Source organism: Temnothorax nylanderi, unplaced genomic scaffold, assembly GCF_030848795.1.
Source record: "Temnothorax nylanderi isolate EJ_2023f unplaced genomic scaffold, tnyl_v1.0 TNYL_tig0006_pilon, whole genome shotgun sequence".
Taxonomy (NCBI): Eukaryota; Metazoa; Arthropoda; class Insecta; order Hymenoptera; family Formicidae; genus Temnothorax; species Temnothorax nylanderi.
In genome coordinates, this window is record NW_027249068.1 from 1,703,628 (window position 1) to 1,730,899 (window position 27,272).

The 27,272-nt window shown below is 44.3% G+C and overlaps 1 protein-coding gene across 2 annotated transcripts; it reads left to right on the top strand.

Annotated features, from left to right (window-relative positions):
- Window positions 1–1,114: 1,114 nt before the first annotated feature.
- On the top strand, window positions 1,115–27,229 carry LOC139778357 (neuroligin-1). Of its 2 annotated transcripts, none has more exons than XM_071716261.1 (8): window positions 1,115–1,697; window positions 5,306–6,936; window positions 14,930–15,076; window positions 17,839–18,027; window positions 18,731–18,987; window positions 20,101–20,247; window positions 21,021–21,445; window positions 22,496–27,229. In XM_071716261.1, the coding sequence occupies exons 2-8, from the start codon at window positions 6,123–6,125 to the stop codon at window positions 23,592–23,594; spliced, it is 3,078 nt and encodes a 1,025-aa protein (XP_071572362.1). In that variant the 5' UTR covers window positions 1,115–1,697; window positions 5,306–6,122; the 3' UTR covers window positions 23,595–27,229. The 2 variants fall into 2 exon arrangements, with proteins under 2 accessions (XP_071572362.1, XP_071572367.1); XM_071716266.1 differs by having other exon boundaries at window positions 1,115–1,228.
- Window positions 27,230–27,272: the final 43 nt, after the last annotated feature.

Consider the following 27,272-nt stretch of genomic DNA (forward strand, 5'->3'; position numbering starts at 1 on the left):
TACACTGGTTTAATGCACGCGAGGAAATATTTAGAAAAGATGAAAGAAAAATACATGAAAAAGTATGGCTCGCGAAATGACCGATTTCCGAGTATTAATTCTGAAGCATGGTAGCACAAAAACATGCTGTAACTATAAATATGCTGTAGCAACACGATAACTCCCCATCAAATCCATAGAGAACGTCTATAAAAGGAGATAAAAATATTTTTTTCGTGTTTCTTTACCAGAAATACTCTTTGTGCAATATATCAGTTATGTATTAATTCTTCCTCGTGCAAAATCTGTATCTCGGAGAATCGATGGATTCATCTGGCTGTGCACACCGAAGGAATTAGTTCGACGATCGACGATACCATTTTGGCGGAAACATAGCCGCACAAACGCCAGTCGGTTATTTCGCGAGGCGAGTTGCGTGGGTGACGTCTGCCTCCGGCAGCCTCCGCGTTGCGGAACAGAAAGCGAAAGACGGAGTCGAAAGAGGAAGAGAGAGAGAGAACAAGAAAGATAGAGAGAGGGGGGGAGGGGGAGGGAAAGAGAATTCGTTTCGCACACCAAGCAGCCTCTTCAGGCAAGCTTTCGCTCGTGCCCTTCTCGTTCTCGTATGTGAGGAAGGACAAGCAGGAGCGAAGGGTGGCGTGTGTGAGATGTGGTGGGTGCCGAAGGCGCAGCGGCAGCCGCGAGGATATGGAGCACGAGTCGGCGGCGGCGGCGGCGGCGGCCGGAGAAAAGATGCTGCGCGTGTACGAGGAAGAAGCAGGATAGAAGGCTCCCGGTGTGGGGGCGGCAAAAGCGGCAAAAGGGGTTGCAGGAGAGGATAAACGAGAGAGAAAACGGGATAGGGGGAGAGAGAGAGAGAGAGGGGGAGAGGAAAGCCGGAACGACCCGGGGGTTGCCGTGGTGCTATCGACCGGGCCGCTGGTCGGAATCAAACCAGGCGTCGGCGCCGTGGCTGTCCCGGCTTCCTCGAGTGCCGGACCATCCTCCACTTCCACCTCCATCACCACCACTACCATCGCCGCCGCCGCCGCCGCCGCCGCCGCCGCCGCCGCCGCCGCCGCTGCCGCCACCACCATCACCACCACCAGCGGCAAGAGCAGCAGGCACCAGCACCGCCACCTCCGCGGAGGTCGCACGGCTGCTGGCCCTCGGCGCGTTAGTAGTGCCCGGGACAGACAGTCGATCGCGCACACGAAGGGTGCGGGTCGTCCTGGGGGTTGGTTTGTGGGTACGGATTTGGTCAGTCGGCTGGTTTTGTTGGTCTCGTCGGCAGTCTCTCGCAATTCGTATGCAGACTGCTCGCGGCGGATCGTCGTCGCGTCCGTCGCGTTGCGATTCAACAGCTGGCGAGAAGGTGCTCAGACGGAGAGTATGCCTGAGACTTGAGAGGCGGCAAACATCTAGCGTCCGCTTTATCGCGGTTTGACGGCGCTTCGGGCGATCTGGACCGCGCTCACGAATCTGTAATAATCGGCATCGTTCTCGAGAGCGTGGAAACGTCAAACCCCGGACTCCTAACGTGATGCGAGCCGCGTCGAATGGATCGAAGCGTTACGTGTTGGTGCGTGTGGTGCCGGAGCGATAGGTTCGAAATTATCTGGACCCGGAAGTTATCTGACCGAGATTATTGAGTGAACACCATTATACACTATGTGATACGAGAAGACGACCCTAGATAAGAAGTTGGATGTTTTTCGGTGCGTTCCATACATTTTTCAAGATTATAAATACAAATGCAATGTTTCCCTGGTAGATCAGCTAGATGATTAAGCTGAACGAATGACATTGGCTCAGTAAGAACGTATTCTGTACGAATAACTGTATCAAGTTGCTTTCGTAGACTTTACTTTTCTGATTATTCAAGAAATCTGAAACATATGGCGTCGAGACATCATCGATGATAGCTCCCGAGATTTGAAGAAATCCGCATATCATTTTCGATCAATATTCGAGTTTGTCGTGTATACATATATTACAAGGAGTAGTAAAATTACATCAACAACGTAATAATTGTGTCATAAACTTTCGTCATTACTATCGCAAAAATTAGATCATAATTCTTAATATATTCAGATTTTATTGACTGCTTTTTCGAAGATCAAATATTCAGAAATTATTAAATATGTATTAAATAAGTGTCTTATTAAATATTAATTTACAGGAAATGCAAATGATTAATATTTGCATATAATTAATATTTAAATAATTTATGTTTACTGATTCACTCCTACGTTTACTTTATATAATTTTTAATATATTCTCGTTATTTTAATCTCTTGTTTAATCACTTTTTTTCACACGTAATAGCTCTTGATCTTATATTCTTTTTATTATAAAATGTGCATAAATATATCAAGCTATAGATAAAGTTAAATGTTAAAATATAGATAGATACTCAACAGAATTTTTCATCAGACGTAATAATTGATGTGTAAAATAATATTAAATAATCAACTTTAAACATTTTAAACAATTAGACTTTTATTTCATCGACTACAATTGGCAAATAATCATCGTGACGATTCGACCATTGGTTTTGGTCGGATTAATATGATTAATCAATGGTCATCAAAACCAATGGTCGAATCGTCATGATGATTATTTGCCAATTGTAGTCGATGAAATAAAAGTCTAATTGTTTATTATATTGTTGGCGAATTACAAATGTACTTTCGGTTTATTTAAACATTTTATTATGCACAAAACTTAAAACAATTTGACGATGAATTCAGCGAAAAAAATCGCATTTTGAAATGGTACATTTTTAAAACATAGAATCTCTAATCGTGGAAGACAGTATTGTCACTGAAAATATTGTTGTCGCTTTCTTTTTATTCCGAACGCGTATTTAAATTCTCGGCCGTATTTCGCGTCAATTAAAATTATTACATAAAGATAGAGTGTAATATAGAGGAAAGAATTGAGAGAGGGAACGATTGTGAGGCTAATCCTCAATTTCGAAGATTGGGGGGACCCGTAATTTTGCAAAATGGATCACCATCAATTCTCATTGACTCATCCATTTCTTACAGGACGCGCTCTCGTTGATCCGTGCAAAAATGTCACGCCGGCACTCATGCAATTTCCGCGATAATATATCGGCGTTTTTCGCGGGGGATCCGTTCTTCCTTTCACGTTTTCGTTGCCGCCTCGATAATTCCTCATGGATTCTTCCCCGTAAATCCGGAAACTTCGAACTTATCGCTCCCTTCGGTGAATTATTAATTGTCCAGTCATCCCCCCTCTCTCTCCCCCCCCCCGCAATTAGCGCGAGCCCCGGAATTTAATTTCGCTCGCCAGATTGTCGCGCTTATGATTCGGCATTGGCATCTCGTTTTTGCTTGTCCGCTTGAATGCCGCGGAATAGGAGCATAATCCGATGATGGTTCGCTCCTCTTTTCGAACTTGAGTCCACGTCGGCATCGCGCAGAGCTCCGTCGACGAAAGACCCCCGGGGAATCCGATCTGCAAAGTACTTAGAAGACAAGTCAGACTAACTCGAGAATCGGGAATACTTTGTACTATATATCCGACACGTTCGCTTTGAATGAGTGCGAGGAAAAAATTTTACATTTGCTGTAAACCTGCGAATTAACTGCGTCAAAACGGTATTGAATTAATCAAGCTTTGTTCAACATTGAAATTACAGGTATAATTAGCATTTGAACTTTCAAATAGCCATTTACGTGGTGCGCCACGTTTTATTTACATTTAAACGAACTTTGCTTTCATAATTCTGAAGTTTCTTTTACTAATAGACATGAATAGCATTTATTTATAAATAACATGGAAAATATTATGATGGCAGTTACGATTTATATTTTTCTCTTTGACGGACGGGCCTCTGTATTTCTTTAAACTAATAAAAGGCTAAATGGACGTTAGGAAGATATTAAGGATAATTATAATCTTCAATTTTAATTTTCAGTACATTCACCTCTCGTTTGTTTCGCGCAATTATAGTAATACTTATTCGTCATTGTCAAGAAAGTAAATGGTTCTTACTTCGGCGCGTTCACCGGAAAAGAAGTTTCAGAAAATAAAAAAAGTAGCGAGCGCAAGAAAATGTCTGCGTTTATATGGCTTGTCTTAACAATTGCACGCTCGACGAAGTACGAGACTATTACGTCGTTTCGCCACGTAGGTGGGCCTTCGCAGAAAAATAGCCCGCCATTTCGCCCCGCGTTTGGAAAAAGGGCATCATAACGGGAGAACGTAACCCAAACTTTGTGATAATTTAAACGCAGGCCGCATTCTCTCCCCCGGGGGGAGGGGGGAGGTTGAAATGTTGCTAAAGCCATAACGCCGAGTGTACCAAGGGGCAGGGAGGGTAGTTTATCTCAAGTTAGAAATTGGAAATTCTCGCATAACCACAGTTGAATGCTATCAGATTTCGCGTTACTCGAGCAGCTGGAGCAACTCATTCGAATCAAAACTACTTCGTCATTGCAATTAATTAGATTTTGTCGGGCGACCGGCCGAGTGCGATTCGATTTTTCATTACGGTCCCGCAATGTACGTTAATTATTGATTTAGTGAACGTGAATTTCAAGTCCGGCGTCGCTGAATTCTCGAAAATTCGATCCAAAGGGTCGATGCATACATCTGCATATTAATACGCAACGGAAACGGCTCAAATTTGCGCTATTACCACAATGGGGTCAGTTTTCACCGCAGTAATATATGGAAATATATATTATCGCAGATTGGAGCGCAAAATATCTACTTCATTTCTCATCATTTTACAACAAATAGAGAAAAAGAATGGTTTCTGAAAGATAAATTATGGTAGCACCAATAACAAAAATCAATAAACTAAAAATCGGACATTCTGTTTACTAGATGCAGATTTGTTTGCCAGGGAATACATACAGTCAAAAACAAGCATATTTTTAGAATAGAATAACCGCTAAAATAAAAATAAATAATTAGAAAATATGGAGGATAAAAGAATCCTTGAAATTTGCCGAACCGCTGCGGGATTAAGACAGGGGTGGGAAGGCAACGACGTTGGGGGTACACACGCTTCACGCACGATTGTCTCCTCGAAAATATATCGAGCATACATTTTTCCTGTTCACTGAGTAGAGAGTAGCAATTTTCGCGCCATTTGTCCTCGGGCACGAGCAACATCTGTCCGCTTGAGGTTTCGTAGAATTTTGAATTGTCCAGGTGGTGGGACGATCTTCCTCGAGTTTATAAATTTATTATACCGGTGCGACTGCCATCGAGTTAGTCGAACGTGACGTGAAATTCATTTACAGAGAAGCCGCGTTAACGAAGCGCTCTTTATACGTTGTTGCAGCGTGTTGCGGCGCGCGACGTGGTGAAAGCAGGTGGTTCCCGTGGTTCCCGGCGAGACCAAGAAACGGATACGCGAGGACCGAAGAATCGTCGTCGAGCGATTCTCCTTTCTCGGGACGAATCGTAGCACGTGCGTCGAAAACGTTGAGGATTCCGCGCGAGTCGGCGACTCCGAGGGCGGTGAATCGAACCATCGTACCCTGGGCGCCGATGATTCCGTCAGGCTCATTCACTGCCGACGATTCGAGTTCGTCGATCGTCATCGGAGCGTCGTGTATACGCGCGTGCCGCGCGGCAACGACGATCGGTCGCCAGATTGGCAGCTCAGCGTCAACGCGGGCAACGCATGCACCTGAGAATGGAAGTGAGAGTTTGCTCGGAGCCGATCAGCAGCAGCAGAAGCAGAAGCAGAAGCAGAAGCAGCAGCAGCGCGATAGTAGTACCGAGTCGCTATTCTAAATTCGAGACGGCGGACGGGGAGCGAAAGCCGCTTGGAGGGCGCGGGACTGGAGGTGCAGGCGGCAAGCCGTACCGGAAGCTGTGGGAGTGGGTGGACGTCGGCGACGGGATAAGGGTGGTGGCGGCGGCGGTAGGGCGGAAAGGGGCGCAGGAGGGCGGAAAGAGGCGCAAAAAATTGCCGACAGCGGCGGCGAGGACGGAGGAGCGAAGGACAGGCAAGAAGGCAGCGGCGGCAGCGGCGGCGAACGGGAAAGGAAAGCGGAAATCGGAAGCGGAAGAAGAAAGGGGTCGTCCATCGGCAGGAGGGCCCCACAGATGCGGGGCCCGCAGGGGCGGCCAGTCCGCGGCGGCGTGACGCGATGCGGACGTCCTCCTCCTCTTTGCCGAGGAAGAGGAAGAGGAAAGACCTCTCGCCTCCCGACACCGTCCTTCTCACCAGCGATTGGCGATCGTCAGTTAAACATGTCCTCCGACAGCAGGGCTCTCCGCGGCTCGATATTATCGTGTCGTATCGACCGCGGCACGCGGTTCTCCACCGGGGACGAGATGTCTCCTCGGTGTGTCGTGAGGTTCCTAGGAAGCTGGGGAGTCGCCAAACAAGCGCGATTTCCGACGAACGATGCTGGGAACGGGAAAAGCGGAAGGGAGGCAAATGCGACAAGGGGAGCGACGACGAAGGAGATAAACGAGAGGGGCGACGGCGAAGTGCGAAGGATATCGCGAGTAAAGGGACCCTTCGAATGGTCCCGTCCGACGGCGGCATTGCCAAGAGCGTCTTCCTGCTGGCGCTTCTCTGCGCTCAGTGCTGCCTGGCAGGTAGCGAGGCGCTGGCCGGCACTCAAAAGTACAGTACAAGAACGGTCAAGACGCGATACGGCATGCTGCGCGGTATCGAGGCCCGATCGTCAACGGGCGTTGAAACTTATTACGGCGTGCCGTACGCAACGCCGCCGCTTGGCGCGTTGCGTTACATGCCGCCGGTCACCCCGACACCCTGGCGCGGCATCAGACTCGCCGACACCATGCCGCCGGCCTGTCCGCAGCGGCCGCCGGTACCGGACGAGAGCCTGCCGCGACAGAGGCAGGCCTACCTCAAGAGGCTGGTGCCCGTACTGGTCAACCAGAGCGAAGACTGCCTGTATCTGAACCTCTATGTGCCCAAAGCTCCTCACGGTAAGTCGATGTTAATAAGGCGATGTTATTTAAAAAAATGATCCTATTGAAGAAAAAATATTACTTGGTAGAATAAAGAATATGTTTTAAAGAGCATTTTATTGTTAATCGTTGTTCTAGGAAGGACGAAATGGAAGAAATATTCCATTGTCGTGTATAAGTAAATTTCATTATAAATATGATATTCTTTTTTATATCAATTATATATTGCTGCTTTCGAGATTCTTTGTGCTTTGTAGAAAATAAAAATTTTTTGCAGCCCTTTAAAAGATAGGAAACAGCTATCAATGGTCCCATGATAAAAAATGCGATAAATTAATGATTATTATTAGATGAAAAGACGCGAAAATTAATAGTTAAAAAACCGTGAAAATATTTCTGATTGAAAAGTCAACACTATCACATTTTCCTTTTCGCTAGCTAGAAAACAATGTTAGAAGTTTGTAACAATATTTCAGATATATTTCGTAAAACTTACTTTCTGCTTGTTCGAAATAAAAAGATCATATTCTAAATTCTAAACAAAATTCTCGTGAAAAATACGTGAAAAACACGTTTGCGATGCACTGTTTGGAAAATCCTACTCTGTACACCATACGGTCCATTGTCGAATGCAAAATTCGTTGCGGAAACATATAAGCCGAACTTTTCGGGATGTATCTTTCGACGTAAAGTTTGGTGATATTTTCGCGAGAGACGCTGTGTTTCGAAACATTGCACCGTCCAATTTTAGGGAGATTGCCTAACTTCGTCGAAAGTGCATCGCTAACCACCGGGGGGCAAGAGAGAGGCGCAATTTCATTCCGCGATAATCTGATTATCGAAGCGTTCGGGAATGCAGCGTCGGACGCGTTATGACACGTGACAATGACATCGCGCACGTATAATTCCGCGCGACAAATAGATACGTAGATGCACGCGTTGGTTCGCGAAAATGTTTTTTTCTTTTCGTCGTACGCGCGCTTGCGTACCGGCCTGTTGGAGATTCGCAGAATTTTAGAAATAACATTCCGCTCCCGCCCGAAATTACGTTCGGCCGATTCGGACAAGCGTTTCTACCCGCAGCGCGATCCACTGATCCACTCTCTGCGTCTCTTTACTGAATGCGAGATTACGCGCTACCTGTATTGTACACAGCTACGTAATTCGGTCGAAAGTCCAAACAGCGCGGCGTAACGAGCTCTCATGAAAGTAGAATTATCCATACAGAAATTATTACCTTCTCTCGTATCGCGTCGTGAGGAACTTAAGTGCTATCGCCCGCATTTGGAATTTGGATGAACTTTTCAGCGCCGAGAGACGTGTTGACCTTAATTGCTTGCTTAAGCTTCTTGCTGATGAAAAATACAGACAGAGAGTGAGAGAGAGAGAGAGAGAGAGAGAGAGAGAGAGAGAGAGAGAGAAGAGGAGAGAGAGAGAGAGAGAGAGAGAGAGAGAGAGAGAGAGAGAGAGAGAGAGAGAGAGAGAGACCTTTGAACCTGACGGTATAAGGTTGTCTCATGAATGATCCATGCGCGATATTACGTGATATCACGATCACTGATTACCATAGCGTATATCTTTCATCCCGCGCTTTCTCATCCCGTCCCTTCGGATATCCAGCCAGCACGGCTGAAATATTGAAGCGCGACGAGAGCGCAAGAAGATTATATAGCGGTTGTAAACAATTCGCTTCGTCGGCAATAATTTCCGGCAAATTGTTAGAGCTAATTTCAATACGGCGTACGTCGGCCGAGGGAGGACGGGAGGGAAAGAAAAAAAGAATGTTGCGCTTCGTAACGAGAGCTCGATGCGACGACTTTAGTAGTCGCGATTTCGCGCTGTCGCGATGCTGGTTTCCTTTGCAAGAAAACCTCTCTACTGCTCCACGCTCCCACCTTTTTACCCCTTTCCCCTACCATCCCATTCTCTCAGCTCTTAGCGTGGGGATTGGGGATAGAACGGGAGCGGGTGTTCGTAACAAAAGAGCGGATCGATCGGCTCGCGGAGACGGTTTTCTGATTGCGAACACAACGAGAGACTTTCAGATGAAGTGTAAACGCGAACCAATATACGGATCATAGATATGGAGATCAACAACGGGGAATACATCCCCGCGATAAATTTTCAGATATAGGGATTCGATCGGGATTTGTTGAATTCTGTAATATTCCCGGTTGTGTGTATAGAGATCTGACCTAGTTTTGCTTCTTGAACAGTTTGGCTTTGCCGTGCTTCAAGATAAATATGTCTATTCCAATTTTCGTTAAGGGAGCACGGATATCGCCGTAGCGCTAAAGGAAATATCTGCCTTCGGTGGAAGATTTGTACGTCGCGCGTTAACAAGAGAGACACGTAGTTCTGCGAAAAATTAATTCCCCGCCCGAGATAACGCGGATGTGAAATTAATTAAAAGCGAAGTCGCGCGAAGGCTCCCGTGATTTCCGTAAGGCGCGATCGGGCGGAGATAGCGCACGTATGAGGGATATCGCGGGGTTCCACGATACGGCGAGACGGCGCGGCGGCGACACGAAATATCCACTCGCGATTTTTCCCGTTTTTTGTTCTATGGGATATCTCGCAGAGAGGCCGCTATTATGCTGTCGAATAAAAAGCCGTAACTACCCGACGTTTCAGCCGGATTAAAGAGAAACGAGCCGTCGTTGCTACCTTCGCTATCGCGTCGAATCCTCTTGCTACTTTTTTACAGAAGCGAAGCGCTTTTTCTCGTGCTCGTCTCTCACCGACGACGCTGACGCGCGACGCCGCGATGCATGGGTGCAACACCACACCATCATCACCCACTATCGTCACCACTCGCGTGCGTAAGCAGCTTAGTTTCCGATCTTCCATCTCTGGATATCGTCGCGGAAAAATCAGACGAGCGTTTGAACTCCTTCAGCGAGCGCGAGTGGAACGCGTTATTGAAACGCGATTGTAATATCTTTATGGAATTTAAATGCGAACGGGACGGTTCTCGGTAATCCCGATCGCACAATGATAGCGTTTAGGATTAGGAATTTGCAACGTTACTTCAATTTATAACTTCAATTTTGCCCGAACTCATGCGAATGAAGAGACCAGTGATTCCTTATCGATTGAGGAGCTCAATTTCGACCTCGCATTTGCATTAAAAGTTCCGACGCAACGTTAAAAGTGTAATTCGCAAACAACTGGAACTGAAGTTTCATGTCGGATAAAATACGGGATCGCACGAAGTTACGAGTAATACATAGATTGCGCAAAGAGGAATGCGTAATACGTCGTACATCACGCAAAATTCGTGCTTATTTTAACGATATTGCGCTTATCCGACAGATTGAGAGCTCTTTCGTCTTGGATCATCGTCGCGGAATTACTTTTATGGTTATATCCTACATCTGTTATTACGCAACGGCGACGACGGCTCGTAACTCTGGACGATGCTCCATCCCGAATGCTTACGATATCGTTCATGGATATGTGGTGAATGGAGAAATAACCATGATTTGTGATTAATTTAAACGCGTGTGCGATTATAAGTTTTACTTATTTAATACGAAAATTTTATTACGAGAATTATGGTATAAAAAATAAGATATTATATATTCATGGATATATCGTGAATAGAAAAATAGTTGTAATCTGCGAATAATTTAAACGAGCTTGTTATAAGTTTTATATATATTTAATATCCGACTTTTATTCAATATAATTATGATATAAAAGAGATATTATCCATGGAAATATCACGAACAGAAAAGTAACTATGATCTGCGATTAATTTAAATGCGTGTGTAATTGTAACTTTTATTTATTTAATATAATTATGTGATGTGAAGAATAAAATTGCCGTATATATTAAAAATATTGCATAAGTGTAGCTCTTCTGAGTTTTGAGATAGTCAATAGTATGCTGTATTATATTTATATTTATATTTATATTTATATTTATATTTATATTATATTTATATTTATAACAAACTGTATAATAGAAAAAAAGCAGCGAATTCTTTTTATTACTTATTATTTAACAATTTCTTTTATAATGTAATTTTAATTGCAAAGTAATCTTGCGAGGATGCTGCATAGCCTGTCGGAAACAGTGGACTCGTTGATGGATCTTGAATTCGATCTCTCATCTCACATATGGATTTAAAATTCGAAATAGGATATAGACTAGATAAGATCGGTAAAAAAAATCTCCCTTCAGTGAGATTGCAATCTGTTAAAAAGGGAATATTTTTATATTTAGTCCTAGTAGTTTAAGTTGAACAATGTAGAGCTCGCTTTAGAGTAGAGCCTTTCATTACGAAAAAGAAGAGATAATCTTGCAAATGTGTGATATTTTCTTCTTCATACCGTGAAATTTAGCTATACGTTTCGTATACACGCACCGATCATCTTTCATTTATGTCAGCCATTCGCGAGAGAACGTTATTCTTTGTGATGCGATCACTCGCGGAAAAATTTGATATAGGTAGATTTAATACAATACTCCACGGCAATATACTTCGACACACAGAGAAACGCTGCCGAGTGTCGGTGAATGCGGATCACGTGAAAATAATATTCGGGACATACGGGGCGAGCGCGAAGGGGGTTGGGGCGTCGCTCGCGAATTCATCCGGCTGTCGTTTCCCCGATCGAGCAGCGAGCATCCGCCGGCTTTGTGCGTATTCGCGTGCCTCGCGTGAGGAATCTGTCGCTGTGAAGAAGAATGAAAGAATAAAGCGCACTTTTATCTGGGAAATGATGAGAAACCAGGGTGCCTCGGCGGCACAATGGCGAGGCCGATGCTGCATACGAGAAGAAATGAAGCGGGCCGAAGGGATTCGAGATATTGGAAGGACAAGATAAAGCGATGGCGAAAGGAGCTCCTCGAGTAGAGCGAGAGACGGAGAGACAGAGGGAAGGAGAAGGAGAGAGAGAGAGAAACTACTGTAAAGGAATGCAAGTGTAAGGATGCGTTGCATCCTCAATTCCGTAGTGCATTGCAGTCGATTATTTGATTCACGTGAGAGAACCTGCAAGCACCGCGGGAGTGAGGTGGCTTCGTATCGGATCGACGTTCTTCTTGTCTGGCCGCTGCGACATTAATCTAAAGAGGGGACACGATAATGAAGAGGATTCCCAAGTGCCGACATATATGCGCCTTAGGATCGATTCTTTAATCTGTTCGCACTTAAGACCGCGGTTCAAGATCGATCGTTATCTATAGTCGATGTACAATGGACCGGAATCTGGAGAAGCTGATGGAAACTTTAATTAACTGTCCCACTTTACCAGGGTTTTTAATTTTGCGCATTTGGACCGTCTCGAGAGAGAACCGTAGGAAAGTGTCTATTTAAGTAAATCCGATTCCGAATGTTTTTATAGTCCGATTGTCCATAAAATTGCAGTTAAGAAAATGGGAACCAAAAATCTACGGAAAGAATATTTGTGCTACGTGTAGACTGTAGTGCGATAATATAGAACTCGATTAAAGGATATATATGTGTAACACATAGCGACCTTCGTATTTTTTTTACTGTACAAGGACGTTGGAAATGCCTCAAAATTGCTGTTAGTTCACGATAACGACTTCGCGATCTCTCGTTAAGACTTAGATAACGACCTTTTCGCATTAAGAGCAAACTTTAGTGCCTGATATATTCCAGGTCGTTCAAAAAGCTTCCTCATTTCCGAATCTCTGCTAACTTGCTTATGAATTTATTGGTCCCCCGTATCTACCCCACCTCCTCTCCCGACATGTTACATAATCGCGTTATATACGCTGAGTTGGAACGTATGCAATAGAGGCTAGGGCGCAACACGCTTCGTACGTGCGGAACCAGAATTTCACCCATCGCTTATGATAGAAGATTATACTCCTGCTATTATCGTTCTAAAAAAGACATAAAGGATGAAAAACAAATAATTTTCTTGAAATTTTTACTGACATACAAACGAGTATAGAACATGTAAAATAATATAGCGATTATATATAAACGTTAACAAAAACTTGGCGAAATATTAGCCGTAAGGGGTGGTTTTCTTGAGAACAGCAAATGGAAAATTATTCATAATTAATTAAGAAGCCTGCGACGAGGAATTAGACTTCCAACGAGAATTGTACTACTAAAATTAATTAATACACAGTTTGTAACACTTGGAATGAAACATTGGAGTTCAGTGTTATTCCTAAGTAGATTAAAAGAGCGGCAGTAGAAGATCTCAGTGATAATAAATAGCCTAGTGAGTAACTACATTGATGGTGCATCAGTACTTTGCGTTCATAAAAAAAAAATCTATAATTTATAAACTTCCGAGCAGCGCGAAAAAGATGAGTCGATACCGAGGAAGCAATAAAAGCATCGAGTCGCCCGTAAACGTTTTGAGATACGATCGCAAACAGGCGCGCCGGGTAAAGGCAGGCAGGTTTTCGCAGCTCCCAATGGAAAAATACGCACAGCGGAATCACGAGGATGGTGTGTCTCACGCCCGCGCTCGCCTACTCGTTCACCTACTTAACTTTCTGTCGTCTAGCTTGCGCTATCAGGATCGCAACAGGTGTCTCGCCTTACCATCACTTAGCTCGGCATGATAGTTCGTTCCCGGGATGATTATATTTCGATCGCCGTTGCGCATTACGGGGAATTTGACGTCGCGATTGATAGAGACAGCTGCATTACCTTGCCAAGAGCTGAGAGGTAGTAAGGTTTTATGGAAAACCTCCCTTCAAGATTTACGTATAAATCGAGATTTTTCGCTCAAGTAGCTAAACGCCTCGTAATTTACGGCATTTGAATCGCTCAGAACCACCTTTGCCAAACTGACATTTTATTTATTGTGAAATATTGAAAATCATGGGTTAGATAATTAACCGCTCATTAATCAAAAATATATAATATGTTATAAAGATATATACGTCGTTATAATTATTTTGAATACGAACATAGATATTCCGCACGTAATCCATTTTTCAATGATTAATAATATACAATATATGTATATAGATATTGATATTCCTTTTATAAATGCTGTCTGTATTTAATGCTAAATGCAATTAAGTAATTTTTTTTCGTAAAACATTAAACACAATCTTTAGCCGATGAAATGTTATACAATGTTATCGTGGATTCGTGTTTTATAAACTGCTAGCTTATAAAGTCATATAAGCTCTCAGTCACGAGATTCTGTGGAAACCGAAAGTTGCTGTTTAATCGGTTATTTGAGCATTTTTATCTGGCCTATCACGCCTAATCTTTAGAAAAACGCTTAATCGCATTTATGCCTCGTTATATTACAACAGAATTAGGTTTGTGTGCACACGTTTACTTGATCTCATATTGTTCGACAGAGAATGTATTAAGATCGGATTGCAATTTTCTAGAGAGAATTGTAAGCTGAGTCAAATAAAATATTTACCGTCGAGAATAATTAAAGAGATTACAAACGTCGTTCAGTCAACGTCATTGTCCGATATGATTATTATGTAATTTAGGCGATGCAAAATTTTGATAATGTGATATAAGTACTTATCTACAAGGTGCTTCAAAAAATGTTAACACTTATATGAAAGTAATTTTTTTTAGAGAACCAGAACTGATAACACAAAATATCATAGTAACAAATGTATTTTGTCTCTCCACTTGTTCACCATCATTGCAATGTGCATCTCCGATAGAAAATTGCAAATGTGATTGCAACAATACCCAGAGAAATGTGCCTCAGGGTTCTGAAGACCACTTGGAGAAGAATTTCGAGAACATGTTGACAACGATGGCGAACAAGTGGAGGACTATTTGAAAACAATATATATTTGTTATTGTAATATCTTGTGTTATCAGTACTGTTTCTTTAAAAAAAATTACTTCCAATAAGTGTTAACACACTTCTAAAGCACTCTGTATATACTCAAAATTCTTCTACGTATTCGTCATATACTCGCGTATTCTATATACTCCCTCTTGTATTTGTATTGTATTTATTCGCGCATCGTACTTCGTGTTTGCAGAGAGATATCGTGGTAGAATGTCCTCTAATGTTGCAGGTAGTATTGCGGACTCGCTACCGGCTCTCCTCCTTATTCATGGCGATTCCTATTCGTGGGGCGCCGGGAATTCATTTGACGGAACCGCCCTAGCCGCTCACGGACGCCTTATTATCGTCTCCATCAATTTTCGTCTTGGCGTGCTTGGTAAGCTGGCTATATTTATTCAATAAAACAGACCGTCTCGGCCTTATCGGAACGCAGGACACGCCTTTTGCAATCGTTTGCGATTATTTTATTCGACTACGTTCGCGTATGTCGTAATCATTTGTGAGAAAACGAAGCACAGCATCTTTTAAAAAATTCATTGCTCGTCGCTTTGTCTCAAAAATAAAAAAAAAAGGAAAAGAAATTTTCTCTTATTCGTCATTTATAAAAATTTATTTCTGAGCCAGCGGTAATAACAACAATAGAATAAAATAATTTAAAACTGACATAGAACGAAACGTGTTCCGCTGCAAAGAATCGTACGATTGAAACAATTATTTTCTTGGGTAACGAGCATTTATCGATAACTGACGATTTGACACTTCGATCAATACGTAATAAATGGCACGTTGTGTGGCAAGAAATTATTGTCTCGGGCATAACAACGACGGACAATACAATAATCGGGCATTCGCATTATTATTTCGTACGCGAGAGCTGATAGAAAGTTTCCGCGTTATAAAATGCGCCGAGCTTACCACGCTTTGTTTATTACACAGCGCGACTAGCTCTTTTGTTCTTTCGATGGAGTTAACGGAATGATCTCATTATTCGTGGCAGCTAGGAGGAAAAGTTTGTCGAGATCTTACCAGATTACTTTCCGTGCAGTTATATATGGAAATTCTCCTCCGGGGAGTTGTTACTTTTGCGATAGTTCGGACTCTTTAAAAACACGACATCAACTCTCGGATATATAGGTAACAGGACGAAAATGCAAGATGCAGGATGCGTTTTCGCGCGCGCGCGTGCGCGAGAGAGAGATACAGAGAGGCGGGGGGGGGGGGGGTAGTCGCGTGTGCGTGTGCCAAAATTAAAAACGAACAAAGGGGGAAGAAACAAAGGGAGTTTAATGAGGACGAAGAAGGGGACACGCGTAAGGCTAAGGGTGTTTTCGCGCGAATGGATTTTCGCGCGCTCGTTTGTCGTACGACCGGCTTTTGAGCATCCGCTAAATATCGTACGCATAATTTAAGCTGGGAGTACCGCGGGGAAAGGCTGCGTGAAGTGTAATCGATATTCGCGTAACGCGATTAGTCGGAAACGGATTCCGTTTCGCTCTGCGATTTTATATGTTGTTCCCGGATAAATCTCAATTTTTATTTAGTTAATTCAGTAAAATGGATTTTATCTAGGCATCGGTCTCTCTTGCCCACGCTGACAAAGACCAGGCTGTAATTTCACGTTAATTAAAAATGTGTTATGCCTTCCATAACTGCGGTTCCATGGTTTTCACGTCACGCTTTATTATCGCGAACGCATCCACAATGGTGTAATCTGTATATTTATTTTTCCGCGCTATTTGCAGCGGCGATGTTTAAAGGTTCGAGTGCACCTAATCGCGGATAAAACGATAAACAACGTATTATTCGGCGGGTATGCAAGCGTGTTTACAACACCGTATCCTCCATTCATGAAAGAAGCCCCGGGGCAGTCAGCGGAACAATTTTCGATATCGATACGCCGTATTTTCACCATACCGGGGGCTGGTTTCGCGCTTCTCTTTGTCGGTATGCTGCAGTTCCGCATGCGTTTTGTTCATCGTTGAAACGAAACAATGCCTGCGGCGTTATCCAATACCGCATGGTCGGCCGATTCGATTTTCTTCCGTCTTTTTTCTTGTTACCTCACTTATTACTCGTGTTCTTTCACTGGGTTTCGCGCCATTTATGATTTTCACGCCACTTACGACATAAATAAATTCGACATAAATAAATTTCCGATCGGACCATCACGTTAATATTAAGTGTATGTTTCATCGCGTAGCGCGCAGCGTTTCGCAGATTGCCGCATTCTCTGCGGAACAAACCTCGACAGATGAGAATAAAAATGAACAGATACATGATAATTATCGCGAAATATTTGTCCTCGTATTTTGCGCGAAAGAAATATCTTTTTATATGAATAGTAGCAAAACATTTATTCCATATCACTCGTACGAGTCATTACTCTATGATATTTTTCTGTGCTAAATACGAGCGTAATTAGAAGTTGGCACAAATGCAGCGGCAGATATGTGAATGTGATTAAAAGGCGAATCGGATTGAAATGGAAAACTCCCCTCGCAGGCGGATGGCGAGGCAAAGTGACAAGCCCGTAGGTGAGTCGGTGCAGTAAATTGAAGCGGGCGGGATTGAGTACCGACGAGCAAATATTTAATTTTAATCCGGTTTATTCTTCGAGTTCAGCCGTTCTCTCGCCGCTTACAATAGCTACGTTTGCACACGCACGCGTGTGGGAATCTCGACTTTCCCCCGCAACGATAACTAACTTAGCGATAATTAATTAACTCTGACGATCCCTTTTGCTAAAGCAGGTACTAAAAGTGAGCGTACCCGAGTTTAGCAAAACTTTACGATTAACATAACAGAGTTTTGATCGTCCGGTTTGCGCGTAAGAAGAACGAGGCACGGTGAGAAGCGGAGGAAGAAGAAGCCTCCTTGAGACAGGGAGTAGAATCGTGCTCCCGGAAATGTCTGAATGGATTTTCTAGATAAGTTCTCTCTTTCCCGGCGACAACTTCCGCTTCTCGTCCTCGAAATAACAAAAGTACAGTGTTACGAAGCTCGACGCGCAATTCCGCTCGTGCTTTCGTGGAAGCTCTTAGGGAATTAACGGCGTCGAATATTCGAACCGTCCTCGCCGATCCGTTCGGCCGGGCGTAAATGAGCCGGCTTCCTAATTCGAGCACGTTGAAACGGCAGGCTTCCTGAAGACCGGATCGAAAGGGAGCGCGCAGGGCAATTACGGATTGATGGATCTGGTGGCGGGGCTCCATTGGCTGCGCGAAAATCTCGGGGCTTTCGGCGGCGATCCTGAGCGACTGGCGTTGCTGGGCCACGGCACCGGGGCGGCTCTCGCCAATTTTTTAGCCGTCTCCCCTATGGCGAAAGGTAAGGCGTTTAATCGTTTCGCGGCTTGCGGCCGATCGGTTGCGCCCCACGCATGTCGGTCAACCCACCTGGTTAACGTGCCGTCGCGTCGGTCGGATTTGCCGCTGACGTGTCCGTTTTGTATAGGAGCCGATGGAAAAGCCCCACGAATTTGTTTACGTTTCCTTTTTTTGACAATGTCCACACGGACCGTTTTATTTATTTGCCGGTTTTTTATAGGCGTTTTATTTGCCGCGTTATTTTTATTTTATTTTATACTCCTGAGAAAACATTGATAACGTTCTTTTCGCTTATTTGTGTGATAGATGGAATTACACTGATTAAGCTGCAGTCCTCTTGCATTATAGTCCGGCTTACGAAGGAAGAAGATTGATTTAATCACGTCTAACGCTGATTGATATCGGTATAACCGTCCATAGAGAAACATGCTGATTTATCGATGGTCTCAGTGTAATAGTGTCCATAAGCTTCCCAGTAAGAAGGACTTAAATAAAATTCAAACGAGAGAAAGAAGCTTTTAGACAATACCGCGAAATAATAAGAGGATGATTTTCTGTTTACGAGGATATCGGATTTTCGAATAATAAAACGTCAATAACGTATTACTAGCCGTGGAATAATTAAAGATTTATCGGACATTCCTCGCATTTTATTAGCCGTATTGCAATTATAGCAAGGGAGTTTTTTCCAACGGATATTCCAGCGCTGATCGGGAGGGTGATTCTGCTCGGCGGTTCGGCCCTCTCGCCGTGGGCGGTGCAGCGAGATCCGCTGGCGGTGAAGCGCCGCGTCGCCGAGGAGACGAGATGTCCCGGTGACGTCGAGGCCGACGATATCGCACCGTGCCTTCGTTTGAAAAGCGTGGAGGAGCTACTGGCGGTGCAGCTGGATCCGCCAAGATTCACTTCCGGATTTGCGCCCTTCGTCGACGGGGCTGTTCTGCCACCGACAGTCAATCAGGTGAGACGATTCGCCCCCGATAATCGATAATCTCGGGACTGAAGAACGGTAACGCGCCGTTTCCACCTGCTTTACGATCCGCTCTGCCCGATTGCTTCGGTTTTACTGCGCCGCGTTAACTGTAATACGGCATTAATTAATCTTAATTGCGGTTTAATCGATTGTGTTTGTCCGTTCCTCGGACTTGGAATTTAGAGAGACAGACGGAGAGAGAGAGATCTACTTAAACCGGAGATTAAAGTTGCGGAAGGTCTTGGCGAAAACTATTATAAATATATATTACGTTGTACGTTGGCACTTTTTAGCGGTTTTTGTGAATGACACGTTTGTTATCTGTTGTTTTCGGGACGTCCGGCGCGTAGCGGCTCGGCTTCGTTTTTGACGTTTGAGCCATTTTTCATAAAATTTGCATTTACATCCTCCAGCTTTCTCGCGGAGTATATGCGCGTGCTGTCCCGTGTCCGCCGTTTAAACGTAGATTACGCGTGAAATATCCACCGCGTTGTAAATAAATATAACGACCGGATGTTAAATAAACATGGGGCCGCGACACGCGTTTCATCCGGGCGATTACGGAATTCGCGAATGTTGTAATTGCGTACGGATATTAACCCAATACCGACGGACGACCGGCGTATTGATTTTGCGCATGCAGGAGCGAACGAGACGACAGGTAAACGATGAATCTGCTAATTGAACGGGCGGCCGACTGACGGATGACGGATCCGAGAATCGTAATAGCTACTTCGTGCATGCTCCATTAACTCATTCGTTGATAGAGTCTCTGGTTGATCGCGCTCCGCGCGATATCGCGACATTAAACGGGGAATTCGGGAGAGGATGAACAAACATGCATGTACTATCGCAGCTGCGATTTATTACAAAGCAGTCAAGTCTCTCCTTGTGTCGTCTCCGCTGTAAAATGTACGGCGGCTCAATTTATGCGACGTTAAATAGAAATTACAAGCTATACGTTTACGTGCGCAGAGGGATGTGCCTGAGTGACAGAGATTTATAGGAAAGCGAGAACGAATAGAGAAGATTGAGAATTAAAGTGAATGTTTAATACGCGTGATTATTCCTAAACACAAAAAGGAAGATTCGTTTGTTCAGAATTTCCAGCCCACTGCCTCTTCTTCGGGACTAATGCCAATCGTGCCCGGGCCCGGCGCTGAATTCGCGGACTTCGGCGACCGTGATTTACTCTTTGGTTTGACGTCCGAGGAAGCTTGGGTGAATCTCACCGAGGAAGATTTACAGGTAAGTGGGATTTGCGGTGACCCCCGAGAATAAAATATACGTTAAAGAAATATATTAATTACATATATCGTATTCTTTTTGTTCTTAATCTTCCGGTTCTTTTAAAAACCCGGTATTACAATACATATTTCATAACGTCTCTGTTAAAAGAATGAAGAAATGCGGGATATATTAATTATACCGTATTCTTTTTTGTTCTTGATCTTTTGGTTCTTTTAAAAACCGGACTCCAGACAATTCTATGCTTCGTAATGTCTTTGTTAAAAGAATAAAAAGGCTTCAAACTTTTTAATCTGTTTTTCTCTGTTGCTATTATTGGTGATATACCTTTATTTTTATATCGATTTTATCAAGAAATTTATATTAGAGCGGAAGTAATTCCCTGATTAATGACCGGACACTTCATGCATAATATGTAATTGACATCGATTGGATATAGTTTGACAAATTGACGAGCTTTACATGATTGCATCACAAGCCTGCGCTCGCCAATCATTCCGGATATTATTGACTCTCCGATGGTCACGGCCACTGGCCATCGCGCTATAATAGCATGCGTCTGCTTTACGATCATGATCGAATTAATAATCCATACGCAGATGTATCGGCGGAAACGTCATTCGATTATTTTGTACATGTAATCCGGCGATCATCCAAATGTTCGACGATACAAAATTGGCGTCGGGAGATTATTTTACAAACTGCAATAAATTCACGAACTGTTGCGCTTTCCGCGTCGTGAAAACCCAACGAAAACTCTTGCCGATTTGCAGAACGGCTTGAACGAGACGAGGAGGGACCGTATATTACGCACTTACGTCCGTAACACCTATCGTTACCATTTGCACGAAATCTATTCGACTCTTCGGAACGAGTACACCGACTGGGAGCGGGGCGAGCAGAGTCCCATGGCGATCTGCGAGGGTCTCTTATCTCTCCTCGGAGACGGCCAAGTCGCCGCCCCGCTCCTCAGACTGGCCTTACTGCATTCGGCCTCGGAGGGACGCGGCTATTTCCTGCACTTCCAGCCGGGCGAGCTACCGAGCCAGAGGGGCGAGGAGGTGCCGTATCTCCTGGGTATACCTCTTCTGCGCGGCGAAGTCACGTCCGCGCTGCCCGCCTCTGCCAACTACACCCCCGCCGACGAGAATCTGTCGAAACTGCTCGTACACTACCTGGCTAACTTTGTGAGGCGCGGGTAAGTCCTTGCCGCTTCTCTTTCACCTGGCGATAAAATTAATGTTTGACTACGTCCATTAAAAACGAGTTTAGAACAAAAATTAAAATTTTACCCCGCAACAAACAGGAGTAAGTACGTTGCAGATCTTTCACATTTTTCGAACTTAATTGACGAACATTTTTGAGAGTATCGCGAGAAGTTAACTGTATTGTTTAACTAGCGCTGTCTTGGGTGAAACATATACGATCGGCATTAATCGGCGACACTACGACGTGAAATAACTGGCGCATGGGTGCGAAAGGGTTAATCGGATAAGTGAACCTCTCTCGTTAATTCACCCGGTTCAAAGTTCTTTGGAACTTAAGCATCGCATACACTTCGATTACTCTCCGTGAGGGGAGTCTAAAGGTTGGCGGTGGTAGTAAGGGTAAAGTTACAGCTGCGAGAGGATTTTGGAACCAAACTCCCGCAAAGGCCGTTAACGCGCTCAGCGAAAGCTCGCAATCTCGAAGTAGAGTAGACTTGTTAGTGGCGAAGACGCGAAGTGATTTTGGCATCTCTAATTGCGAATCGGCGGCTATCTGGATGATTACTCTGTCATCGACACGACGGATTTTCGCAACACAATTTTGCCTCTAGTGAATTATCGCACACCGAGACGCATGAGATCGCTTCGGACCTTATTGAAATTTAGCTTCCAATTTCCAAAAGCATTTCGAACAATTTGCTGCATATTGTACAATTATAACAATATTCATTTAATTATTTGAAATAAACAATGATATTGCTACACTCAATTATATAAAAAAATAAACTATGGATAAACTGCCCCCGTCTTATTTATGTATTTTTCGGTGTAAATAACTTCAAAATAACTCCAGAATAAAGATATATCTACATATATTCTTTAAATGGATTTTTACCAATGAGAAAGATGATGGCATAAATTATATTTAATTTCGTGCTCCTTGATATCAAACATTTAGCGATCCAATAAAATAAGAGCGCAACGTGAATCGCAGATTTCCGTCCATTTGTGAAAGAATCGCGATTCGCTCGTTGTTTTAGGGACCCGAATGGCGTGAGCCCCTTGTCCACGGCACTGGATAACGGCCTGACGACGAGCCCGCCGTTCTGGGACTCGTACGATTCCATAAATCAGCTGTACTTGGAGGCCGCTCACAGCCCGGAGATGCGCTCGCATTACAGAGGCCACAAGATGTCCCTCTGGCTGAATCTGCTGCCGCAGCTGCACCGGCCGGGCTACGAGATCAACATGCGGCACCATCATCTCGCGGAGAACCCCGGCCTCTACGAGGGCCCGGTGCGTCCGCAGAGCACGGCCGTACCTCTACCGGCGCCCCCGTTACCCATGCCATCTCCCACGGAACCCTCCTCGATACTGACCGCGCTGTCGACCACGGAATGTACTCCGAACGCGACCGTCGCGACGACCATCACGCCCACCACCTCGCGAACGTTGCAGATCCCGAATCTGGGCCCGGGCCCCAACAATCTTCTGCGCAAGCTCGCGTCCAGCCACTACCAGAGTTACACCACGGCCCTCACGGTTACCATCGCGGTAGGCGTGTTCCTATTGTTGCTCAACATTCTGATTTTCGCGGGGATCTACCATCAGCGCGACCGGAACACGACCGGCGGCGGTCTGTCGGGCGCTTTCAGCAACAAGAAGAAAGAGGAGTTTCTGGAGGCCGGCTGCTCCGGTATTGACACCTCGGGTTCAGGCAAGCAGCGACTGCCGCCTTCCATGACCCTGATGGACTCGCCGTCGTCGATGCTGCCGCCGCACAAGGCGAAGCTCGTGCAGGAGCTCGAGCTGCAGCTGCAGGAGTTCCAATGCTCTCCGCCGCCCGGCGGCGGCAAGCGAATTCTGGAACCGCCGTCCTACAGCAAGAGCCCGTGCATCCAGCGGACCCGCACGCCGTCGCCCTGCGTCGACGCCACTATCGCCCAGATGGACGAGGTTAACGACATCAGCGGCCTTCACCACGACAGCGAGGACGAGAACGAGGAACTGCCGGAACCGCCGCCCCCGCCCAAGGCCCCGGCGCCGAACGTCGGTCTCACGTGCCCCGGGATTCTACGGCAGCCCGGGACACCCGGTAGCGCGAAGAAGCGCGTGCAGATTCAAGAGATCTCCGTGTGATAGGGTGCGAGGGATATCGGTCTCTCGAGATCTTTGATGTTGGAGGATGCGATTCTCGCCGTGAACGAGCGCGCGACGAGAGGACGGGGCGCCGATCGAGATCAAGTGTAGGCGAGGGGCGCCTTTGAACTCTTGATTATTATCGGGGATACACTTCCCGAGGCGCGAGTGGCCTCGCTCTTCTCAGTCACTGTCGAAGCGATTTTCGTTCCTCTCACGAGATTATTGTTTCCCTGTATTACCGTTTGAGAATAAATAGCAGTAATAGCACGTTCTCGCGCTCGCGTGTTCGTCACGTCGGTTAACTCGTGTGAGATGAGAGCGCGATCACTTTCGCGTTAAAGCGAAGGTGAACGTTTGACGGCCGTGTTCATAAATTCTCTTCTCGAAATCGTTCTTGCTCCTAGAACTTATTACGGACTGCTAAAGTCTACTACTACAGAAACGCGTTCAAGCTTACGATCCTTGTATCTCCGAGTGATCCTCGTCAGGAATGGAGGCCGACGTGTGCGTAGCTTTTTCGCGACTGAAGAAAGTGAAACATAATTTTTACTCGCTCCGAACGGAGTTGTACAGTGCCGTGTGTGTCCCCACGTGCAGATCAGCAGCGTTTGAAAGTGTGCTTTATTTCGAGGGATTTTCTTACCGAGCCTATCGGTTCGCGATCCACGTTCGTGTAACGCAATTTGATGAACGCGCAAACGGGCACGTAAACACGTAAGAGAACACACAGGAGGTTCGTAGTGGTCCCTTTGTACCCGAGACGTGAATCTTCGTCCGTCCATTAGGGACGACAACGTCTGGCGTTTGAAATTCACCGGATCGGCCGACCCTTGGTCGGCTTCACTGACTCTTCAGCCGGGTCCGATCCGGCGGTCGTTGCGCGACGCGGTGTCGCAGAAACGGGGGATTGACGTAATCTCAGGAATAAAAAGAATGCAAAAGACATCTTCGTGGCAGGCATACACGGTGTCCGTCATGGTGCTCGGGCTAACTCAGGCCCGAATCTTGCCACAACACTAAATGGAATTAATCGAGGAATTGGTAGTCTTGGGCTTCGACTTCTAGGTTCATAAGACGACGAGAATGACTAGCTTACTGATATGTGTGTTCGTGCGAGAGAACGTGCGTGAGACATGGACGAGAGGGATGGAAAGAATGGAAAGAAAAGGGTAAAAAGAAGGAAGGGATGTGGGGAAAGAGTGGTAAAAGGGGAACTCTGTAAGATGCTGGCTTTCGTTAGTAGTAATTGGGCGTGTGTGTGGAACTTTGTGTAAGGAATTAGAACATGTTTGACACGAGATAGGGCTAAACGGTTTAATGGCAACGGGGAGTACTTAAGAGGATACAGGTGATTCTCTGGTATTTATTTTAAAAGTTGTCGTTGTGTAACGTGAAATTTTCGGAAAGAATTCGAACGCGAAGTTTTAGCGTTCCATTGAAGGCGACTTTATACACTCGAGACATCTTTACGATGTATACATTTGTCAGAAAGTATCGTGTTATGAGTTTTCTTTGACTTTAATAGTCACCTCGGAGGGAGGGGAGTAAAGTTGCGTTGTTTCAGAAAGTTATAAATTTGCTACTAACTTTTTGATGGCCGCTATAAAAGAAAAGTGTTTAAATAAGAGTTCCTATATGTTCGACCAATTGGAAATGATCCGCGCATAAACGCCATAAATTACATTGGTGGTACGTCAACTTGATTCCGTATTCGGTTAAAGCTGATCTATTTCTATTACGTCTTTATTTCCTTTCATTTATTCGCTTTCATCTATTATTTTCTTTTAAAAAATTTGTAATTACTATTTGCATTCAGTCCCTTGATAGTAATGACGGAATTTCATATACAAGTTGAAATTTGTTGGAAATCGTTGAGAGTCACCTGTATATTATAAATTTTCATGCAATATTGGAAATATGGTAGTTGGAAAGTGAAAAGTATTTGGGTCCATTTTAATTTTTACATTTTCCTTCGGGGTGCTAAGACGTGTCGATCGGCTACTAATATACGATTAATACTTTGAACCTGGTCGGATCTGTTCAATACTGCCGACAGGAGCTATTTATTACACCAATGATTAAAATTGTTTATTATAAAATGACCTAAGATGGCACCAAAATGTATATTTAGCTTGTTTTACGGAGGCGTTTAGGATCAAAATTTACCAAGTCTATGAGATATACTTTAAGAATGAAAAATTAGATATCGTTGCAAAATTCCCCGAAGAAATTGTTATTGAAATATAAGTCGGACATTTTATATGTAAAATAATATATATATACAAACTCTTCGGAGGCTAGGCAAGTTTTGATCTTGGTTCGTCTCGTCACACAACGCTCTTCGACGACATGTAATTGGAAAGACGGCAAGAATTGAATCTTGACTTGACAGCCCCAAGAAACAAGTCTGTCGCAAGAGTGTCAGAGTAGAGAGACGGGCGAGCGCTGTCGTCGTAAAGCACCCCTACGACCGTAAGACTTCGAGTAAATGAGGAAGAGAAACCGCGCGAGGGGCCACCGTAAGTAACCTAATTCCTAATTAACCTAGTCACGGGGAAACTTGCCGTAATTGATTCGATTGCACTCGCGTGTGTTATCATTTACCGGCAGGATGCTGCCGATGTTAAGATATATCGCCAAACATGGGGGAATTGGGGAGGTATATCGCGTTATACAAAATCGGGGAGCTGTTTGATCGATCCGCGAAACGCTGGGGTAATAAACAGTCGTTCGTCGAATTTGGATACGATCGTCAAGTTAGCTTCATTTGCATGGTAATTAACTCGGAGGGGGCTTATTGTCATTTGCGCGACTAAGATTGAGCCCCGTGAGAGCTCTTTACTGTCACCGTTCCTTTCGTCTGCAGATTCTTCAGTCAATTAAAAACCAGCTTCTTTTCTTGACAGGAATATTGGGAATTTAACTCTTTATAATGGCATGTAATTGGGAAGTTACGTATCTACATATTTTTTAAAGTGTTATTTTATCACTTCACCTATACATCATTGCGCGAATTTTCATGCTCAATAAAAATATAGATATACATATACAAGTTTTGTATACTATTGTTATTATGAATTCCGAGTTACATATCGTTCTCTTATAAATGAATATTTTTTAATTAATATCCCGCGATCAATGTTTTCCATTTACCGGTTGTGCAATTTTTTTTCATAAGCAAACAATGTTATAGGGGGTTAAATCATTCTTGAGTTAAAAACGATCGAAAATGAGTGATTTTTTGTGAAATGAGATGCTAATTTGCAAAAGCGTTAATAATGCAGAAAATTTTGCTCTTCAGCACATTTTAAAATTTACAAAAAGAATTCGAAAACGTTTAATTAAGATTTTTTTTGCAAGAAAGAATCGACCGCGTTTTAATTAGAGGATCCGCAGATGAAAGAAATGGCGCTACTTGTGCACGACAGTGGATATACATACAGAATTAATGAAAAGAAGGACACTATGGACATAACATAGATAGCCGAGGGCAAATTGACATGCTGCCACAATCTATCTTGTGTCTATAGAAAGCGCACAGATACAAAAGACACACTCATACGTATATACAACTATCAATGTTTGGAATGTTGGGATTTGTTTAAATAAATACTTAAAGATTCAAAGCGTAACTCTCTGATGGCGTTCTAATTTTGCGTGTGTCCTATGTCTTCC